The sequence below is a fragment of the Dipodomys merriami genome, unplaced genomic scaffold, assembly GCF_024711535.1.
Source record: "Dipodomys merriami isolate MVZ:Mamm:240054 unplaced genomic scaffold, mDipMer1.0.p SCAF_2, whole genome shotgun sequence".
NCBI lineage: Eukaryota > Metazoa > Chordata > Mammalia > Rodentia > Heteromyidae > Dipodomys > Dipodomys merriami.
In genome coordinates this window covers 88,031,747-88,053,482 of record NW_027203381.1, presented here as the reverse complement: position 1 = coordinate 88,053,482, position 21,736 = coordinate 88,031,747, and the positions used below count along the sequence as shown (strand labels likewise).

Sequence of the window (21,736 nt, the reverse complement as noted above, 5' to 3'; positions counted from 1 at the left end):
TTTCAGTTTTTCACTTCTCCCATTATAAGACAATTTTATAGGCTTGCCCACTTCCATGTTACAATGTATCCATAAAATAAAACCTATGGTGGTCAGGCTTTGCATGATGTTTTGGTGAAATATGAACTACATATGTGACAAAGATCATGCATTATAATATACTCTGGGAACATAGTAAGCCATAGCCTTTATTTTTTTTCCTTTCCTTTTGCAGATTGTTTTTTATTGTAAAGATACTATACAGAGGGTTACAGTTACATGAGTAAGGCAATGAGTACACTTCCTATTGAGCATTGTTTGTTTGTTTTTTTTGGGGGGGGATCCAGTTGTGGGGCCTGAACTCTGGGCCTGGGTGCTGTCCCTCAGCTCTTCAGCTCAAGGCTAGCACTCTACCTATTGAGCATTGTTACCCCCTCCACTGTTTTCCCCCACCATCCCTTCCCTCCCTACCTTCCCCGAGGTTCTTTTTTTTGTTTTGATTGTGATTAAGTGATTACATAATTTCCCGAATTTCACAGTATTGTAAGCCATAGCCTTTAGATTCATACAAATACTCAAAAGATTCTCCATTCTTTTGACCTCAGATAAGACCATGCAATTCATTTAGCCAAAGGAACATGAATTGTTTTTTGGGGTCCGGTTGTGGGGCCTGAACTCTGGGCCTGGGCGCTGTCCCTCAGCTCTTCAGCTCAAGGCTAGCGCTCTACCACTTGAGCCACAGAGCCACTTCCGGCTTTTTTCTTTTTGCTTATGTGGTGCTGAGGAATCAAACCCAGGGGCTCAGGCATGCAAGGCAAGTGCTCTACCACTGAGCCACCTTCCCAGCCCAGGAACATGAATTGTTTAGTGTGTCAAGACACAAGTTTTAAGAGGTATTTAGAGTTTCTCATCAGTTCCTTGATCTTTGCGCTCTGTCTCTGTTTCTCTCTCTCTCCTCTCTCCCTATTTTCCCCCTCCTTTCCTCTCTCTTGGTGCTAGTACTAGGGCTGGAACTCAGAGTTTGTGCACTGTCCCTGAATCTTTTTGCCCACAGCTAGCACTCTACCACTTGAGCCACAGCTCTACTTCCAGCTTTTTGGGGTTAATTGGAAATAAGTTTAATGGACTTTTTCTACCTGGGCTGGCTTCAAACCCTGATCCTCTGATCTCATCCTCCTCAGCATCCACAACTTCAAGGGTGAGCCATCCATCAGCAATTAAACATAGTGTCTCACCCAGGCACCAGTGGTTCATGCCTGTAATCTTAGCTATTTAGAAGCCTGAGATCTAAGGATCTCATTTTTAAGCAAGCCTGTGCCGGAAAGTCCAGGAGACTCTTACCTCAAATTAAACACACACAAACACACACACACACACACACACACACACACACACACACACAGACACACACAGACACACAGACACACAGACACACAGACACACACACACACACACACACACACACACACACACACACACACACACGAAAATAAGCTAGAAATGGAAATACGGTTCAAGTGGTAGAGCACTCTTGAACCAAAAAGCTCAAAGAGGGCTGGGAATGTGGCTTAGTGGTAAAGGGCCTGCCTTGCACTGGTTCGATTCCTCAGTACCACATAAACAGAAAAAGCCGAAGTACTGCTGTGGCTCTAGTGGTAGCCTTGTGCAAAAAGAAGCTCAATGGCAGCGCCCAGGCCCCGAGTTCAAGCCCCAAGACTAACAAAAAAGAAAACCAACATCTCAGCTGGATGTTCTTAAACCTGACTTGAAGATGGGGGGGGGGGGGGGGGATTCTGTAGCCTATAACAGGCTACAACCAAAACTTGTAATGAGAATGTAATTTTTTTTCCAGAAATTTCTCTTACTATCTACACCAAAAATAATAGCACCAAAAAAACTAACAGAATATTTTGTGATGGCATAACCACTGCTTTTAGACAAGAGCAGTTAGATCTTCTGCCAAGGTGCTCTTCTGGTGTTTCTCCTAAAATAACTTTATTAATCAATCGGATTAAGGATGTTCAGCCTAGCCTATAATTTATTTCTTTTTTTTCCGAGTCTATGCTCAGTAAACAACCTTTTATGAGCAACCTGCATCCAAAGGGCCATCAGAGAACCTTGTTGGGAATACATAGAAATGTGTTAACAGACCATGAAAATCTTGTCTTCTAGCCGAGCATCAGTGGCTCATGCCTGTAATCCTAGCTACTCAGGAGGCTGAGATCTGAGGATCCCAGTTCAAAGCCAGCTCTGGCAAAGTCTGAGAGACTCTTATCTTCAATAAACCACCAGAAAACAGGAAGTGAGCAGTAGAGCGCTCACCTTGAGCTGAAGAGCTGAGGGATAACACCTAGGCCCAGAGTTCAAGCTCCATGACCAAAGGGGGGAATGGGGTGGAGGGAAGTGGGGGAGAGGACTTGTCTTCCTATAAAAAGCCTTAGAAGTAAATAAGTGTAATCCAGATATAAGCGCCACAAACTCACTGAATCCTGAGTTCAATCCTCAGAACTGCCAAAATAAAACTTTACAGCAAAATACTTTTCCTAAAATTGTTTTATTAGATGACTGTTTACTGTAAGTTTCTTTTTTCAGAAGTGCTTGGATCCAAGTATTTCTGATTTTTGTTTTTCAAGTTTTGGAATATTCACACATGCATAATGAGAAGTACTAGAGATAAGACACATCTAGATAAAATTCATTTGTGTTTTATGATGTACATTATGTTTATGTACATATTTTGAGATAATGTAATATAAAATTTTAAGTGTACATAAGTTTTAACTGATGCTCATAATATTAAGTCATATGTGAAACTCCAAACTGGTGACATCACCCGTGGTATTCAACCTACAAAACATAAAATGTATCATATAACCTCTTCAAAACTTCACTATATTCTTGGTCTGGGAAGGTGGCTCAGTGGTAGAGGGCTTGCCCTGCATGCATGAGGCCCTAGGTTTGATTCCTCAGCACCACATAAACAGAAAACGCCAGAAGTGGCATTGTGGCTCAAGTGGTAGTGTTAGCCATGAGCCGAAGAGCTAAGAGACAGTGCCCAGACCCAGAATTCAAGCCCCACCACCAGAGACAAAAAACAAAAACAAAAAACAAAAAAACTTCACTATATTCTTGAGAGTAAGAGTTGAAAATGTAAATAAGAAAGCTGGGCTCTTGTGGCTCACATCTGTAACTTCTACCTACTGAGGAGGCTAACATATGAGGATTGCTCTTCAAAGGCAGTCTAAGCAGAAAAGTCAGTGAGAATCCAACTAGAAAAAAAGCTTGCAGTGGAGGTTTTACAAGTCAAGCGGTGGAGCACTAACTTTAGGGGGAAAAGCCAAGCACATGGCCTTGAATTCAAGTCCCAACAATGGCACAAACAGGGAAGAAAAGGTGCCCAAGCTGAAAGAGTACTATAGTCTTAATTTATTAATAAAAGAGGTAACCACTATTCATGTATTACTTTCTCAAAATCAGTGTACTACAGTCTAATTTATTCATAAATGAGGCAAACACTATTCATATATTAATTTCTCCAAGCAACATATAAAGATACAGAATCCTTAACAAAGCTATTCGTTATTTTTCTGTGTATCTGTAAACTGTTACTAATTCTAACTGTACCGTTTTAGCATTTACCAAGTTTGTGAAGAAGGATAGCAGTTAAGCCAAGGACACCTGTCCTCTCTTATCCGGGTTCCCAAGGAATCAAGAAACTATAGAAACTATATTATTTCCTGGTTGTCGAAAAAAGAAACCATAGAAATAAGTATCTTTCCTGGATGTATATAGGGCTTAACATTTCCCAAGGTGCCTGACAGAGTTAGTGGAAGAATTCTAAACATTCAGTTAATCTAAAACCGAGGTCTAAGACAACAATTTACACAATTAGTCTTATCGCTTCCATATCACAACTATGGCTTCCTACTGACGTAGTAGCTGAGTCTGAGATATAAAGGGGAGTGGATGCAAAGAGCCTCAAACTGAGAACGGTGCACCCTGAAAAAAGCAGGTGATCTCGGGGCCAAAAGCCTCAGTACAGTTCTTAAAGCGGTTCCCCGGGCACCGGTAGCTAATGCCTGTAATCCAAGCTATTTAGGAGGCTGGGATCCGAGGATAGCTGCTTGAAGCCAGTTAGCGGAGGGAAGTCCATGAGACCCTCGGATTATTGTTGTTACTGTTACTATGAAGGTGATATACAGAAGAGTTACATAAGTCAGGTAATAAGTACATTTCAGTCCGTGAGACTAACCACTATAAAAGCTAAAAGTGGAACAGCGGCTCACGTGGAAGAGCGCTAGCCTGGAGCAAAAACGCTCTGGGACCGAGCCCGGGTCCCGAGATCCAGCCACTGAACCCGCACCAAAACAAAACGAAAAACAAACAAACAAGCAAACCAAACCAAACCAAACCCCAGGTGGTTCCAGCGAGTTTTCGCTGGCCAGGGCTGGAGGGAGCCCCGGAGGCAGGGCGCGACACCTTGGGCGGATCGGCCGCCTGGGGAGGCGGGGCCCCATGGACACGCCCCGCCGCAGGCCCGGCCCCCAGGGAAGCCCCTTGGCCCCACCCCGGGCCAGAGTCCGCCCCCAGCCGCCCCGGCCTCCTTCCGTTAGGAAGTGCGGCTCCATTCGCATTCCCGACCCGCTCGGCTCCGCCTGGCAGGCGCTCCGCCGCCGATCGCTAGCGGGCCCGGCGATGGGCGCCGGAGCCCCTCCAGCCCGTCACAGGGGCGCACGCAGGCCTCGCCAGGGGGCCTCGCCGGGCCCTCCGCCGCCCGCCCGGCCCCCTCGCCGCGGACTGCGTCTCACCTCGCCACCAGTACGTCTTGGACAAGTCGTGCCAGGTCTGATGTCGAGTGTGGTGGGTGCCGCCGGGGCCCAGGTGCGCCGCCTCGATGAGGCCCTGGCGTCGCTCGGGCTGCAGCACCACCTCCAGCTCCGCGAAGGTCTTGCGATGCCGCTGCCGCCGCTGGTAATACAGAGTCCCGCCGCGCACCACGTAGCAGGCGGCCGCCTTGCGGATCTTCCGCTTGACATTGCCCTCGGTGCCGGGCGCGTAGGGCTCGCGCTCGTTCGTCAGGTAGCGCAGGATGGCCCGGTAGCTCTCCTCGTTTGACATCGCGAACGGCGGCTCCCCGAGGGCGCCTGTCAAGCGGCGCGGCAAGCAGACAGGGCGCTAGCTCCGGGCGGGTGCAACGGCAGCAGCGACCATGTACGGAGGAACGTCTCTGCCTTTGGTGAGCGCTCTTCGACCGCGCTCGTCGGCCGCGCCGAGAAAGAACCGACGAGTTAGTTACCAGGGGGAACTGCACTTCTCCAGCGCGCGGGATCCGCGGGCGACTGACAAAATGGCTGCTGCACCACCGGAAGTGACGCGGGGCAGGGCGGGGCCTAGTTCCTGATTGGAGCGTTCTGGCGTTCGGCTTTGAGGAAGCCGATGGAGTGACGTCAGGACTGCGGGCGGACATTCTGGAAGGCAGTAGACCTTTCCTCGGAGATCCGCAAGGACTTTTTAGCAGACATCTTAAATCCTGGCAGTTTCCCTCGGGGGTTCCTCTTTTCCCACGGTCTCGGGAGGGCCACGTGCAGGCGCTGGTGGCCTGTTGTCCCATCTGAGAGCCTTCCCCCTGACTGGTGGTCCTGGTTTTAGGTTCACTTTGTGACCCCTGATACAAAAGCAGGCGGTTGGGAGCTCTGGACCCAAACTAATCCCGTTTACTTGGAAATGTAGGTTCCGGCGGACAAGCGTTTTAAAATGTAAGTGCCTCCGTTATAAACCGTTCAGTTCATTAACTAAGACCTGCCCTCCCAACTAGCTAAGGGATGGTCAGAATTTTTCTGGAATGATCAGCATGTATTAGTGACTTTATACATGTAAACTACAATGCTACAGCATCTTAAAGGAAGGAGTAAGCTTTCCTTTAAGCCACACTTACATTTACCTCTACTTACAACTGGAGGAGAGCCGGGCTGGTGGCTCACACCTGTAATCCTAGCTACTCTGGAGGCTGAGATCTGATGATCTCGGTTCAAAGTCTGCAGAGGCAGGAAAGGCGGTGAGACTCTTATCTCCAATAAACCACTCAGGAAACTGGAAGTGGTGCTGTGACTCAAGTGGTAGAGTGCTAGCCTGAGCTGAAGAGCTGAAGGACAACGCCCAGGCCCAGAGTTCAAGCCCCCACAACTGAAAGAAAAAAAAAATCTAGAGGTGATCTAACACCCGATGTAAATAAGGGTATTTACATGAGGCCATGCAGAGTTGAATTTGGTTTCTCAATGTGCAGTAAGTCTTTTTTTTGGGGGGGGGTAAGGGGGTCCGGTTGTGGGCCTGAACTCTGGGCCTGGGCACTGTCCCTCAGCTCTTCAGCTCAAGGCGAGCGCTCTACCACTTGAGCCACAGCGCTACTTCCAGCTTTTTTCTTTTTGCTTATGTGGTGCTGAGGAATTGAACCCAGGGTCTCATGCATGCAAGGCAAGCGCTCTACCACTGAGCCACCTTCCCAGCCCTGCAATAAGTCTTATCCAAGATTTTTAACTCAAGTACATCTGTAGTCTTCAATGCACATGTATTGGGCCTTAAAAGCCCAGGGGCTAATACGATCCTTGATACACACACGGGCAGTTTTGCTAAATCTGGAAAACTCCAGGCTTTCTAGCCCAAGGAGTTTGATTGTAGTTACTGCAGAATTCTCCACCTAGGATTACAGACTCTTAGGTTTCTCTGTTATGCCTGGGAACAAGTGAGAACTTGATAGCGGGTTAAGGCCCCATAACAGCTGTCAGACCTAACATCTATTGAAATGCTACTGTCCGCCGATTTTTAGACTGAACTGGACAGGGGGTAGTTAGGTGGAGATGTACTCCTCCATTAGAATAGGGCAGTGAGGGAAGCAGCCCAAACCCAACCTGTACAGGGGCTGGTTGTTCCATATGCTCGGCAGCAACTTTCTTGTGGCAACCTTTTTTTAAGTTGTGGGGCTTGAACTCAGGTCCTGGGCGCCATCCCTGGGCTCTTTTGCTCAAGGTTGGTGCTCTACCACTTGGAGCCACAGCTCCACTTCTGGCTTTCTGGTGGTTTATTGGAGACAATCTCAGATGACTTGCCAGGGTTGGTTTTGAACTGTAATCCTCAATTCTCAGCCTCCTGAGTAGCTAGGATTACAGGTGTGTGCCACCAGCACCCAGCTCTTGTGGTAACTTAAAATCAACATAAGCCAAGGGCTGAGAACGTGGCTGGTAGGCTTCCACAGCCAGCTCAAGGCCATATTCAATCCCAGCAAAAACTGAACTTTAAGTGGACTAGAATGGAAGCAGAAAACGCAAATAGTATTGAAGAAAACCTAAATTATGAAAACATCCAACTCATTTTTGCAAAATAGTTACATGAAAGCATCAAGCTCTCCAATCCTCAATCTTTTTGACCAATAAATATTGTTAAATGCTCTCCAAGTTTTCAGTTTTCTTCCCAGCAAAACTAAACTTTGTTAATTTCCACTCTTCTGGGATACCTGATCAATTACCAGTTCCCTTTCAGACCTAACTCTAAAAGGACATTTCAAGGAGACATTTCACTGTGTACAAAATTTGGCATCTACATCTCAGCATTCATTTGAACATTTTGGTTAAGCTCTCCTTATTCAAAGTCAAATTGGCATTCCTTTGGGCGTTGTAATTGGTTAAGCTTTCCTTACTCAAAATCAAACAGAAACCATTTTCCCTAGTAATCTCATCATTAGCAATTTTCTAAGCAAAATATTTTACCCCAACACTTTAGGAACAATGTCTAAATTGCCACATGCACCATGAAAAAAAAACCCTCTAATCCTAGTAATGATGGATAAAACAGGGATGAAGGAATGTTGGCACTAATGTCATTTCAAAAGGGGTTGTTGGTTTTTCATTGTATCTTTGGCACACCTTATACTAAATTTTCCTTATATCTTACGCATAGTAACTGAGCTTTTTTTTTTGTCTTGGAGGCTGAACTCTGGGCCTGGGCGCTGTCCCTCAGCTCTTCAGCTCAAGGCTAGGCCCTACCACCTGAGCCACAGCGCCACTTCTGGCTTTTTTCTACTTATGTGGTGCTGAGGAATCAAACCCAGGGTCTCATGCTTTCGAGGCAAGCACTCTATCACTGAGCCAACTTCCCCAGCCCAAGTCTGAGCATTTTTTAAATGATTCTGCTCTATAAAACCCCTAGCTCAACTACTTTTCTGGGATTAAGTATAATATACTACATATGCTCTATACTACGTATGCTCTAGCAGGACATGGCATTACATACCTATAAACCAAGGACTTAGGAAGCAAAGGCAGAAAACTTAAAATTGCAAGTCAACATAGATAATATAGCAAGACCTTGTCTCAAAACACAACTCACAGTGTTCTACATTTAAGCTAACTTCCTGGGATCAAGAGCAGATTAAGCTAGACCCTAAGGGCTCACACCTTTAGTCTTAACTACTGAAGAAGCTGAGATCTGAGGATCATGGTCCAAATTTTTAAAAAGCTTTCAGGTATAGCCACCCTAACCCTGAGTTCAAGCCCGATTACTAACACAAAAAAATTGGAACTCAGAACCTGGTTGCTTGATCTGAACTTTCACGTTCAACGTTAGCACTACCACTTAATTATAGCTATACTTTTTTCTGCTTAACTGAAGATAAATATAGCTAAATTTCCTGCCTATTATGGCTTTCAACCATCCTCACATCTCAGCTTAGTCTTATCCACAAGTGCCTGCCTAATCAACCATAGATCTTACTTTGTCACTCCAAGAAACTTAAGGGTAGGAGGTCTTGTTACTGAGTAGTAAAATTATTTAATCCTGAACCCAAGGCCTCAGTTTACTCTACCACTGAGTTACATATGCCTCCTCCCAGCCACACTTTTAGAAAATGTCAGTCTTAACTTTACATTTCACCTATTAACCATGTAGGCTCAACATGCTTAAGTGAAAGAATCCAACACAATCTAGAGTTACAGATAGACCTTTATTTCAAAATCTAATCTGCCAAACTAGCGTTTTCCACCAACTCGGGGAGCAGAAACCTTCACAGGCTTCACAATCTTTTGCTTAGGTGCGGCCTTTGTGGGAGCCTGTAAAAAAATAACATGATGTTATGCAACACTGAAAAAGGACACTTTCCACCACCGTATTTTTCCTTTGGTCAGTCACTGAGTTTGAACTCAGGGCCTGGGCACTGTCCCTGAGCATTTTCACTTAAGGCTAACACTCTACCACTTTTGAGCCATGCACCACTTCTGGTTTTCTGATAATTTAGTCTCATGGGCTCACTTGCCTGGGCTGGCTTTGAACTGCAATCTTCAGATCTTACCCTCCCAAGTAGCTAGGATTACAGGTGTGAGCCACTAGTGCCCAACTACTACCCTATTTGTGTATTCCAGTTCTGTATGTCCTAGCCCGCCTCCATAATTTGCCTGTATTTGTAGTAACAGTATTTTCATAGAACTCTCCCCAAACACTAACAGAAATTTTCACTTTCACAGAGAAAATTCTGTAAAGACTGACAGAATTATATAAAAGGGGAGCTATTACCAAATTTGAGAAAAAAAGATTTGCTATTTAGTGGTAAGTGAAGATAACTACGTGCTAGGCAAGTAGTCACCATATAAGTAATGCCCCCAAGCCCTAAGAATGCTATTTTTATTAAGAATACCAGCTGGGGCATGGGAAGGTGGCTCAGTGGTAGAGCACTTGCCCTGCATGCTTGAGACCCTGGGTTCGATTCCTCAGCACCACATAAGCAGAAAAAAAAAGCCAGAAGTGGCACTGTGGCTCAAGTGGTAGAGCGCTAGCCTTGAGCTGAAGAGCTGAGGGACAGCGCCCAGGCCCAGAGTTCAGGCCCCACGACCGGACCCCCACAAAAAAAAAGAATACCAGCTGGGCACTAGTAGTTCTCATGTGTAATCCTACTCAGGAGGTTGATACCAGGATAGTGATCAAAAGCCAGCATCCAGCATGGGCAGGAAAGTCCAAGAGACTCTGTCTCAGTTAAACTCAAGAGAGCTAGAAGTGGGACAAAAAAGCTAATGAACAGCACCTAGGTCTTGAGTTCAATACCTATTATCAGCAATATAAATATACAGCATCCAAGCTGGGAGCTGGTGGCTCATGCCTGTAATCCTAGCTACTCAGAGGCTGAGATCTGAGGATCACAGTTCAAAGCCAGCCCAGGCAGGAAAGTCTGTGAGACTCATCTCCAATGAGTGGCGCTGAGGCTCAAGTGGTAGAGCGGTCACCTTGAGCTTAAGAGCGCAGGGACAGTGCTCAGGCCCAGAGTTCAAGCCCCACGACTGACCAATAAATAAACAAACAGCATCCTTAGTGGGTACCTCTCACCTACAAATCTATTTAGTTACGAGATCCAGAGGATCAAAAGCTCTCAGATTCCATCACCAAAATAACCAGCAAAAAGCTGAGCCTGAGGCCTGATTCACTGGTACAGTGCTATCTTTATTGAACTAGCAAGCATTAAAGGTAAGTTGAAACTATGGTAATGCCTTCTCCACTCCCCCCCCAATATAGGTCCACCAATCCCAAACATGGGAAAAAGTAACAAGGAACATGTTATTTTTCTGATTTTAACTTGAAAGAACAGGGCCCCTTTAGAGATTGAGGCTACAGAAATCTAATTTTGCCTGGAATTAATGGTCTTTATATATTTATACAGCCTTATATGAAATCTGTCAAAATTATGAGTCATTTCCTAGTTGTTAGATTTAAAAACAAAAGCCGGGCACAGGTGGCTCTTGCCTGTAGTCCTAGCTATTCAGGAGGCTGAGATCTGAGGATCACAGCTCAAAGCCAGCAAGGGCAGGAAACTTTGTGATACTCTTACCTCTAGTTAACCATCAGAACCATCAGTAGTGGCACTGTAGCTCAAGTGGTAGAACATTCGGCTTGAACTAAAGAGCTGAGGGACAGCACCCAGGCCCAGAGTTAAACCCCAGGACAAAATAAATAAGGAACAGATTTCCCTATTGTACTACTATATTTACAACTATGTTTGGTGGCCAAGTACTGTAATCCCAGCTATTTAGGGGACACTGGTAAAAAGACCAAAGCCCAAGGCTAGCATGATACAAAATTAAAACCCTAAAAACCTAAAGCTTAAAGGATAGTGTGATCCAGGAACAGCATAGCTGTGGCTCACACCTGTATTCTAGCTACTCAAGAGACTGAGATTTAAGGATCATGGTTTGAAGCCAGCCCAGGCAGGAAAGTCCCTAAGACTCTCTTATCCCCAATAAACTACTCAAAAAACTGAAGTGGCATTGTGACTCAAGTGGTAAAGCTCTAATCTTGAGCACAAAAAGGCCCAAGGACAGCGCCCAGAAACCTAATTCAAGCCTCGGATTGGCAAAAAAAAAAAGGGGGGGGGGGAGAGCCGAAGGAGGAGTATGGGCAATACAAAGTTCATAGGTGCAAAGTTCATATGCTAACACAGCCCAAAATAGAGAAATCCAAGAAAGCTTCAGTCACCTTAGCAGCAGCCATTGCTGTCTTCTTGGATGCCTGCTTAGCCTTTTTTGCTTCCTTGGCAGCCCTGTGGAGTTAACATTGAGGAAAACATTTTATTCTTTAAGAATACAAAAATCTAATACAAGAAATTATCAAATAACTAGACTTTTGGAGAAACTTTTATTCTCCAATATTCAAGGAATGTTAATAAATTTCATTATTCAAGTTAGCTATACATTAGATCACTTAGTACTTTTAATTGTACAAAGATCACCACAAACCTTTTTATTATGATTGACCATCTAAATACATAGATAAGGCAAAACACTCTAAATTCACCCCAATAACAAAATATGTGAATTCCTTACCTGATAGCTTGCTCTCGCTGAGCCTTTCTAACTTCTGGTTTCTGATTCCTCTTGGCCATTATATCAGCAAGAGATGCACCAGTGATGGCCCTTTGGAATTTGACTGCACGACGGGTTCTTTTCTTTTGAATTTCTTCCTACAAAAAAAAAAAATCAGGAGCATATTTATAAACCATGCTTCATGAACTCTGAGGAGCAATGAAGTTTCTTTTTTAGTCACTTGTCTATTGTTCAATATATGAAGGAAACATAATACTCACTTTAAATTTTTATTTTACTTTAAACTAGTTTTTGTCGGTCATGGGGCTTAACTCTGGGTCTGGGCACTGTGTCTGAGCTCTTCAGCTCAAGGATAATGTCCAAAGGTCCCAACTTTTCTACATTTTGAACGTGATTTTTTTTAAATCAATAGCCACAATAATGGGTTGGTCAAATACACATTAGTGGCATTCAAAACACATCTTTCATTCAATAAAAATATATGCTGGGACTGATTTCTCAGTTTCAGTTTTACCAATGTTTTACATAAGAGGCAAGATATTTAATAATCCACAGGGCTGGGATTGTGGCATAGTGGTAGAGTGCTTGCCTAGCATTACATGAAGCCCTGGGTTCAATTCCTTAGTACCACATACACAGAAAAAGCCAGAAGTGGAACTATGGCTCCAGTGGTAGAATGCCAGCCTTAGGCAAAAGCTCAGGGACAGTACCCATACCCTGAGTTGAAGCCCCAGGACTGGCTAAAACAAAAACAAAAACCTCAATATTCAAGCCAATACATAAAGTTCTACCACCACAAAGGGAAAGTGGAGAGGGGCAAATAGATGAAACTGACCAAAGAAGAAATGTACTCATTATCTGACTTATGAAATAGTAAACTCTCTGGTACACTTCCTAATATAACAATAAAACTACTTTTAGCCGGCCGCCAGTGGCTCACTTCTGCAATGCTAGCTACTCAGAAGGATGAGATCTGAGGATCTCATCAAAGCCAGCCTGGGCACAAAAGTCTGTGAGACTCTTATCTCCAATTAACCAGCACAGGTGCTGTGGCTCAGTGTTAGAGCACTTGCCTTGAGCTGAAGAGCTGAGGGATAGCGCCCAGGCCCCAAAGTTCAAGTCCCACGAACTGTCCCCCCCTCCCACCCCACAAAAAAAAAAAACTTCACTAAAATCTATAGGTAACTAAAAAGGCATGTGAAAGAGCACTTCACTTTCACAGTCTAGAGTGTACCAGTACTGAAAGAGAGACGATTCCACTTACTTAGCACCAATCCTATAAGGATCACCATCAAAATCAAATTATCACAATAACAATTTATACCACTTTAACACTCTAACATCTTTAAACTTCCATGGACCCTAACGCCTCAAATATGTGTGTGAGGTGTACGTACATCCCCGCAATCAAGAGGCCTAGGCAGGAACATCTCAAGTCTGAGTTATCACTGCATAGTGCGACAGTCTCAAATGCACTGCAGAATCCTTGCTGGGTAGATGGACAAGTAAAAGCAATTGGAACAATACAATGGAAAATATGTCCACTGTAGGAGCACTGAATACTTAAATCGCGTTCTTAAATCTGGGCTGCAATGGAACCCTGACAGAAAAACATGCTAGGGTCCTATGTATTCTAGTTCAGCAAGTTATTAAACTAATCAGACACCACTAACTTCCTTTGCTTAAGGCTGGCTTTGTGTTTTGGGGGGTGGGTTGTAGGGTTTGAACTCAGCCTCAGCCCTGTCCCTGAACTTTTTGCTCAAGGATAGCGCGCTACCACTTTGAGCCACAGCTCCCCTACTGGTTTTTGAGTGGTTAATTGGAGGTAAGAGTCTCAGGGGGACTTTCCTGCCCCACTCCCACTAGCATCTTGTGGCTATGTTTAGAATCAGCTGAACATATCATAGTGGCAATGCACAAGATGGCTTCTTGATATCTGTCACCTTAGCAACATGTCATAGGAATTCATCCTAGCTTATAAAACTATTAAAGTTGCAACGATTAAGGCATTTAATATGTGACTACTTTTCACTTCTTGTTTTTACAAGTTGCTTTTAGACCAACCTCAAAGGACCATATAATTTGAAGCATGTTTCTTTACTCTGCAAGACAGACTGGATGCAGGATGAGTTCCCAGGAATGAATTTGGCAATGACAGGACAAACAAAAGGAACATTTACATAATAGCAAATTCTGTTGTCTGATGTGCAAGGTGGGTGGTAAAAAAAGAGTCCAGGTCAATGAATAGAATCTTGTATTTAGGGGCTGGGAAGGTAGCCCAGTGGTAGAGGGCTTGCCTTGAATGAATGAGGCCCTGGGTTTGATTCCTTAGCACCACATAAGCAGAAAAGCCAGAAGTAGTGATATGGCTCAAGTGGTAGAGCACTAGCCTTGAGCTGAAGAGCTGAGGGACAGCACCCAGGCCCAGAGTTCAGGCCCCGGGACCGAAAAAAAAAATCTTTGTTAAAACTGGGATACACCCCGTTCCCCCCCCCAAAAAAATGCCAAAACAAGGTGAGAGGGTGTAGCTCAAGTAATAAACCCCCTATTAATTTGTTCCAGGCCAGGTTCACCCCTCCCTTCCAGTGTCCGAAGCTGGGTTGCCTAGTGCAAAACAAAATAATCAAAACAAAACCGTTTTTAATGTTATCTGACTTGTATAAATTTAAACTTGATATTGCTCTGAACCCGGATGATACATAATGATACCATTTATATCCTGTCTCATGGTATGGTGCTTTACATCTTTTAAGAGTGCACTTATGCCGGGCGCTGGTGGCTCACGCCTGTAATCCTAGCTACTCAGGAGGCTGAGATCTGAGGATTGCGGTTCAAAGCCAGCCCGGGAAGGAGAGACCGTGAGACTCCTATCTCCAATAAACCACCAGAAAAACGGAAGTGGCGCTGTAGCTCAAGTGGTAGAGCGCTCGCCTTGAGCTGAAGAGCTGAGGGACAGCGCCCAGGCCCAGAGTTCAAGCCCCACGACCGACAAAAAAAAAAAAAAAAAAAAGTGCACTTATATGCCATTTAATCACAATTTTACAAAGCAGAAACCAATAGCTTAAAAGTTTTCAAGAGAGCTTCATGACATCAGTATAATCCACTTACCGACTGTCCCTTTTTGTGCTTTCTTCTGTAAAGGACAGTCCAGTTTATCTGTCGAGGATTCCTCTTGGAAAGGAAGGCTGACTCGCATTTTGCGTTAAGAAACTGGAAAACCTATTGTAAGAAATACGAAATGATCTTGAAATCCTTAGGAAATGGGTATTTTAACTTATAATTAATTAGGAAAAAGTTGGGACGCAGAAACCAAAGGCTTATGTGAACTATGTGAGAGCAGGCATGTCTACCATCACAGAATGTCGTGTAAATTTCTGGGCAGAATCCAACTCTCCTCCCTCCCAACAATTCTAAAAAGAGTGAAAACCATTAGAAGACTCCTCGGTACTTGAGTCATTCCCTCCTACACTATGACACCCCGATCTCCGCAAGCCCGCTCAGGGCGCTCTACCGGCCCGGCTACGCGATTTTGAGCAACCAGTCCACCCCGCGACCCGAAGGCCTGTCGAGAACAACTACGCTGTGGGAAACGCAACCGTCGGGCCCCAACGAGGCGGGAGGGGCAGAGCCGGGAGCGGCGGCGCGGCGGCCTTTACCTTCCCGTCGGTGCGGGCGTAGCGCCTCCCGTGCCCGGGGTAGATCTTGTACCCGCTGAAACTGCAGAGTTCGACCCTGTAACGAAAAGCAAGCCGTCAGAAAGGGGGTGTGCTAAAGCAGACGCCATGTCCAGGACGCCGGGGAGAAGCTCCGCTCGAGGATGGCAGCAGATTTGGTTCAAGGCGCCCACTTACTTCATGGTGGCGGCGGGCGGCCCAGAGAGAGGGAAGATGGCGAAGAGGAAGAGAGGATCCTGGGAAGAGACCTTATAGGCCAAGTGAAGAATTTCCTCCCCGGGCGCCGGCGCTGGGCGATGACGTCAGTGAGCGGCCCCGGATCTCGATTTCCCAGGCGACCACTTCCGGGTTGGGATTGTGGCTGCGGAGGGGGGCAGGTGACTGGCGTTCTTTCCGGGGTGTGTGTGTGTGTGTGTGTGTGTGTGTGTGTGTGTGTGTGTGTGTGTGTGTGTGTGTGTGTGTGTGTGTGTGTGTGTGTGTGTGTGTGTGTGTGTGTGTGTGTGTCTGTGTGTGTCTGTGTGTGTCTGTGTCTGTGTGTCTGTGTCTGTGTGTGTCTGTGTGTCTGTGTCTGTGTCTGTGTCTGTGTGTCTGTGATTGTGGCTGCGGAGGGGGGCAGGTGACTGGCGTTCTTTCCGGTATGTGTGTCTGTGTGTGTGTGTGTCTGTGTCTGTCTGTTTGTGTCTGTGTGTGTGTGTCTTCCCGGGTTGAACGTTCAGGCCCCGCTGTCGGGTACGTGAGCACAAGCGGAGGATGCCTGTGTTCTGCCCCCGATGAGCCCTCCACGGAGGGATCTCGGCATGTAAAACGCTCCCGAGCACTGCAGCGTGAGTCTGTACCGCTCAGCAGGAGAGCGCGTCGTGCGCGCAGCCTGGGTTCCCGCCAGCGTCGAGTCAAACAGTCTCATAGCTTTAACTGTTTACCCTTTTTTAATCAGCCAAACACAGCTCCAGTTAGCCCGCAAAAAGCAGGGGTGAAAGCATGATTCAAACACGTGGAGCACCGGCCCAAGTCCAAAGCCCCAGCACCAAAACAAAATCACAGCCGGAACCGGGCGCCAGTGGCTCACACCTATAATCCTAGCTACAGAGGAGGCTGTGATCTGAAGATCGCAGATTCCCAGCCAGCCCCGTCAAGAAACTGAGACTAATCTCTAGTTAACCCCCAGAAATGGAGCTGTGGCCCAAAGTGGTAGAGCGCAAGTCTTGAGCAGAAAAGCGTAGGGACAGCTCCCTGGCCCTGACTTCAAGCCCCATGACCAACAAAAATATTAATTGGGGAAAAAAAAAAAAACGGTCTGTAATCTTAGCTACTGAGGATCAAGGTTTGAAGCGGCTCAGGCAGGAACAGACTGTTAAAAAAAATAAAAAAGCCGGGCTTGGGTGGCTCACCCCTTAAGTCCTAGTTACTCAGAAGGCTAAGGTCTGAGGATCACAGTTCAGAACCATCCAGGGCAGCAAAATCCATTAGATTATCTCCAACTAACCGGAAGTGGCCCTGTGGGTCAAAGAGGTAGAGGGTTAGCCTTGAGCTAAAAATAGCTCAAAGCCCTGAGTTCAAGCCCACGACCAACAAAAAGAGAATCTAACTGAATGCCTAAGTTTACTCGAATGCTCACTTCACTTCCATAGCTTGTTGACCCTAGTCAACTGACATTCATCCATGTCTGCTTTACATTAGTACGATTTTTTTCTCTTTAATCTTGAGTAGTTTTAGCTTCTAGAAACTCCAAGGGTACAGTTGAGTGTGAGCAGTATCCAAAGCAGTATCCAAAGTATTTACCTTTTCCTCCACACAAACTCAGAATGCGCAGTCCCTTCCTAGCGTTGTAGAAAGGTTTTTGCCTCCTGCATCTTTGTAGTTAAGTTTGGCCTGTAGAGATCTGTAGAAGAAAAGTGAAAAACTTCGCAGGAGGCAGAGATTGATGGATACATAGTTGACGTCACCAGACAAAATAGGAAGAACACATCTCAACAGATAAGCTGGGCATAGTTGTGCATGTCTGTAGTGTTTCTGCTATGTGACAAACACAGGTAGGAGGATCTACATCCAAAACCAGTCTCAAGCAAAACCACAGGCCCTATCCAAAAAATAAATAAATAAATATGGAGAAAAATAGGAAAATGGAGAAATAGCTCAAATGGTAACGTTTTTGCCTAGCAAGTGCAAGGCCATGAATTCAGCATCCCACCCTGTACTACCAAACAAACAAACAAACAAAATATATATATATACATATATATAGCAAAGCATATATTCTAATCAATTATATATATATGTGAGTGTGTATATGTATGTATATATATATATATATATATATATATATAATCTCAAAGTCATGCAAATGTAACCTATGCGCAGATGAAAATCAGAACTCTTGTTGCTTCTGGCTTTTGTAATAACCCAGCTTTTTTTTATTCCTTGTTAACCCCCAATTCCAATCCTGAATCTTTGGCCTCCAGAATGCCATCTGCCTGATCCTGACTACAGCTGAAGAAAATCCCCACCCCTATCTTCTTTGAGCTTGTGTAAACTGCCACCTGCATGTGGTTCTGACTTAATAAACTCTGCCCTACTGGAGGTTAGGGCTGCTCTCGGTCTTCCCAGGAGGAGGTAGTCACAGCCAGCCAAATAAAACCCCTTGTCACCTGGTGCCAATGGCTCAATGCCTGTAATCCTAGCTACACAGGAGGCTGAGATCTGAGGATCCTAGTTCGAAGCCAGCCCTGGCAGGAAAGTCCATGAGACGCTAATCTCCAATTAACCACCAGAAAACCGGAAGTGGCACTGTGTAGAGAACTAGACTTGAGCTGGCCCAGGCCCACAGTTCAAGCCCCACAACCAAACAAAAAACAAAAACAACCCTTTTCACCTTTCACCATACCTCCATGATTTTCTTGACCCTAAGATCATTACAACTTTGAGAGATTAATAACTTCTTGTTAATGGTAGCATTTTATAAATGCTTAGTACACAGTCTCAAAATTTGGGCTGAGGCCCATGGTTCATGCCTGTAATCCTAGCTTCTCAGGAGACTGGGATCGGAGGATCACAGTTCAGAGCAGAGCCAGCCTGGGCAGGAAAGACTATGAGAGTCTTATCTCCAATTAACCACCTAAAAGTTAGAAATGGAGCTGTGGTGGCCTGGGAAGATGGCTCAGTGGTAGACTCCTTGCCTTGCATGCATGAGGCCCTGGGTTCCATTCCTCAGCACCACATAAGCAGAAAAAGCTGGAAGTGGCACTGTGTCTCAAGTGGTAGAGCGCTAGCCTTGAGCTGAAGAGCTGAGGGACAGCACCCAGGCCCAGAGTTCAGGCACCATGACTGGCAAAACAAAAAACAAAAAACACACAAAAGAAATGGAGCTGTGATTGTAAGGCAGGATAGAATAGGGAAAGTGAGGCATGATAAAAGGAGCCAGGAATTTTAAAAATTCAGCTTAAAGTAAATACAGTATAGGAGATTGATATTCACCCATCAACTTCCCTTAAGATTAAGGAATCAAAGTCCTTTCAGGGGAAAACAAGGTATGTTCACTGACAGCCAGGAATTCAGAAAGGCTGTATTTAGAAACATAGAAGCCCTATCTTGGTTTTAAGCATTGCATTCCTTCATAAGCTGCAGTATTAGCACAAGGGGAAAATATTAAGTAGTAGTTAATATGATTCAAAGTAGCTAAGTATTTTGACACATTAAAATACCTAATGGTGTTGTGTGCCCCTTCGGCTGGGGAGGCACCAGCTGCTTCGCTGGGAAGAGGCTGAGGCCCCTCTGAGTCTGTCTGGCAGAACCCATGTGAGACGAAGATACAGTCCTTCCACAGCCGCCTGGATAATCAAGAGTTTTGGCCAGACCCTTTGAGCACACACCGAGATATAGTGAGGAGCCAAGCGAAAAGCACAGACTATGGCGCTGAAACAGATTAATAAGGAACTTGGTGATTTGGCCCGCCATCCTCCAGCACAGTGCTCTGCAGGTCCAGTTGGGGATGACATGTTTCACTGGCAAGCCACAATTATGGGACCTAATGACAGCCCATATCAAGGCAGTGTATTCTTTTTGACAATTCATTTTCCTACAGACTACCCCTTCAAACCACCTAAGGTTGCATTTACAACAAGAATTTACCATCCAAATATTAACAGTAATGGCAGCATTTGTCTTGATATTCTTTAACTATTTCTAAAGTTCTTTTATCCAATTGTTCACTGCTATGTGATCCGAACCCAGATGACCCCCTAGTCCCAGAGATTGCACGGATCTATGAAACAGACAGAGATAAGTACAACAGAATATCTTGGGAATGGACTCAGAAGTATGCCATGTGATGCTACCTTAAAGTCAGAATAACCTGCATTATAGCTGGAATAAACTTTAAATTACTGTTCCTTTTTTGATTTCCTATCTGGCTGCTCCCCTATCAGACCTCATCTTTTTTTTTTTAATTTTATTTTTTGTTTGCCTCCCACCATTCACTCACATGCTCATCTGAGAAGACTTACATTCTTCCAGCTTTGGACAATAACTGCTTTTAGAAACTGTAAAGTAGTTACAAGAGAACAGCTGTCCAAGATTCAGAAATTTTTTTAAAAAATGGAGCATGTGTATTATGTGGCCAAATCTTCACTCTTAACTCGGTTATGAGACTAAATCATTCCTCACTGCTCTAACATGCTGAAGAAGCCATCTGAGGGGGAGGGAGATGGATGCTCAGTTGTCACATCAAAGGAAACAACATTCTTGCAGCATCCATTCTTGTTTAAGCCTTCCACTGTTAGAGATTTGAGGTTATATGATATACTTCATGCTCATAGCTGATGTGGCTGGAGAATTGGTATTGAATTTATAGCATCAGCAGAACAGAAACTGTGATGTATTTTATGCATGTCAATAAAGGAATGACCTGTTCTTGTTCTACAGAGAATGGGAATTGGAAGTCAAACCCCCTTTGTATTCCAAAATAGGGTCTCAAAAATTTTGTAATTTTCATTTAAATTGTTAGGAGGCTTGGAGCTATTAGTTAATGTATCTTCCAATACACTGTTTAATATAGCACTGAATAAATGATGCAAGTTGTTAATGGATGAGTGATCAACTAATAGCTCTGCTAGTAATTGATTTATTTTTCGTCAATAAAGTTGCATGAACCAAAAAATAAAATAAAATACATAATGAATGGACAAAGGGAAGGTAGATAGACATGACAAAACAAACATGATAAAGTGTTAGGAATGTATCTAAGTGGTAGGGAGTGTTTATTATTCCTTCAGGCTCCTTTTCAAAGAAGAGTTGACAAATGGTGCCATCTGGTGGAAGAATTTAGTATTAATGATGGCTTAAAAATGGCAAGTCCAACCTAACAAGGTTTTTTGTTTTTTTGTTTTTGTTGGCCGTGGGCTTGAACTCTGGGCCTGGGCACTGTCCCTCAGCTCTTCAGCTCAAGGCAAGCGCTCTACCACTTGAGCTACAGCGCCACTTCCGGTTTTCTGGTGGTTTATTGGAGATAGGAGTCTCACGGTCTCTCCTTCCCGGGCTGGCTTTGAACCGCGATCCTCAGATCTCAGCCTCCTGAGTAGCTAGGATTACAGGCGTGAGCCACCAGCGCCCGGCCTAACAAGGTTTTTATATGATTAAATACTATTTACCACGTTCCACATGCACTCTTCATTTTTCTTTTTGTTTTTACTTTTTGCTTTTGTTTTTGTTTTGTGCCAGCCCTGAGGGTTGAACTCAGTGCCTGGGCACTGTCCCTGACTGAGCATTTGTGCTCAAGGCTAATACTCTACCACTTTGAGCCACAGCACTGTTTCTGACTTTTTAGTAGTTACTTGGAGATAGGAGTCTCATGGACTTTCCTGCCCAAGCTGGCTTTGAACCAGGATCTTCATATCTCAGCCTCCTCAGTCTGTATGATCACAGATGTGCACCAAAAACACCTGGTTCTCCTGATTCTTGTATGTCCTACCTGTGCAAGGGTGTGGTGGGGAGGGTGTCAAACTCAGGGCCTCAAGTTCTACCTTATCTTTTTCCTCAAGCTGGCACTCTACTACTTGAGCCGCTCCTCCACTTTCCCAACTTGTCCTTTGTGGCTGGGAAGCTCTTTTCCTTTTCACTGGCTAAATTTCTACTTTTCCCACAACAGACACTAAACAAATATTTTCTGCAATGTGCCACATAATGATTTAAACTTTATAAACTGAAAGACAAAGGGAAGCTATTGCATAGATACTTGTA

The 21,736-nt window shown here is 44.8% G+C and overlaps 2 protein-coding genes and 1 pseudogene across 2 annotated transcripts in view; 1 reads left to right on the top strand and 2 right to left on the bottom strand.

The window, feature by feature from the left end:
* Zbtb11 (zinc finger and BTB domain containing 11) overlaps nucleotides 1–5,381 on the bottom strand; it is a 30,278-nt gene extending 24,897 nt beyond the window's left edge. Inside the window, exon 1 of the mRNA XM_070030349.1 lies at nucleotides 4,788–5,381. Coding sequence (XP_069886450.1) covers nucleotides 4,788–5,097 — 310 coding nt within the window. The 5' untranslated portion in view covers nucleotides 5,098–5,381. The remainder of the gene's footprint in view (nucleotides 1–4,787) is intronic.
* A 3,571-nt stretch (nucleotides 5,382–8,952) lies between these two features.
* Rpl24 (ribosomal protein L24) lies at nucleotides 8,953–15,790 on the bottom strand. The gene is made up of 6 exons (XM_070030348.1): nucleotides 15,683–15,790; nucleotides 15,488–15,563; nucleotides 14,940–15,050; nucleotides 11,832–11,968; nucleotides 11,485–11,548; nucleotides 8,953–9,077 (listed from the first exon to the last, which is right to left on the bottom strand). Exons 1-6 carry the CDS (start codon nucleotides 15,685–15,687, stop codon nucleotides 8,997–8,999), a joined length of 474 nt encoding a protein of 157 aa, XP_069886449.1. The 5' UTR covers nucleotides 15,688–15,790; the 3' UTR covers nucleotides 8,953–8,996.
* A 3,484-nt stretch (nucleotides 15,791–19,274) lies between these two features.
* LOC138831692 (ubiquitin-conjugating enzyme E2 D3 pseudogene) lies at nucleotides 19,275–19,889 on the top strand (annotated as a pseudogene).
* Nucleotides 19,890–21,736: the final 1,847 nt, after the last annotated feature.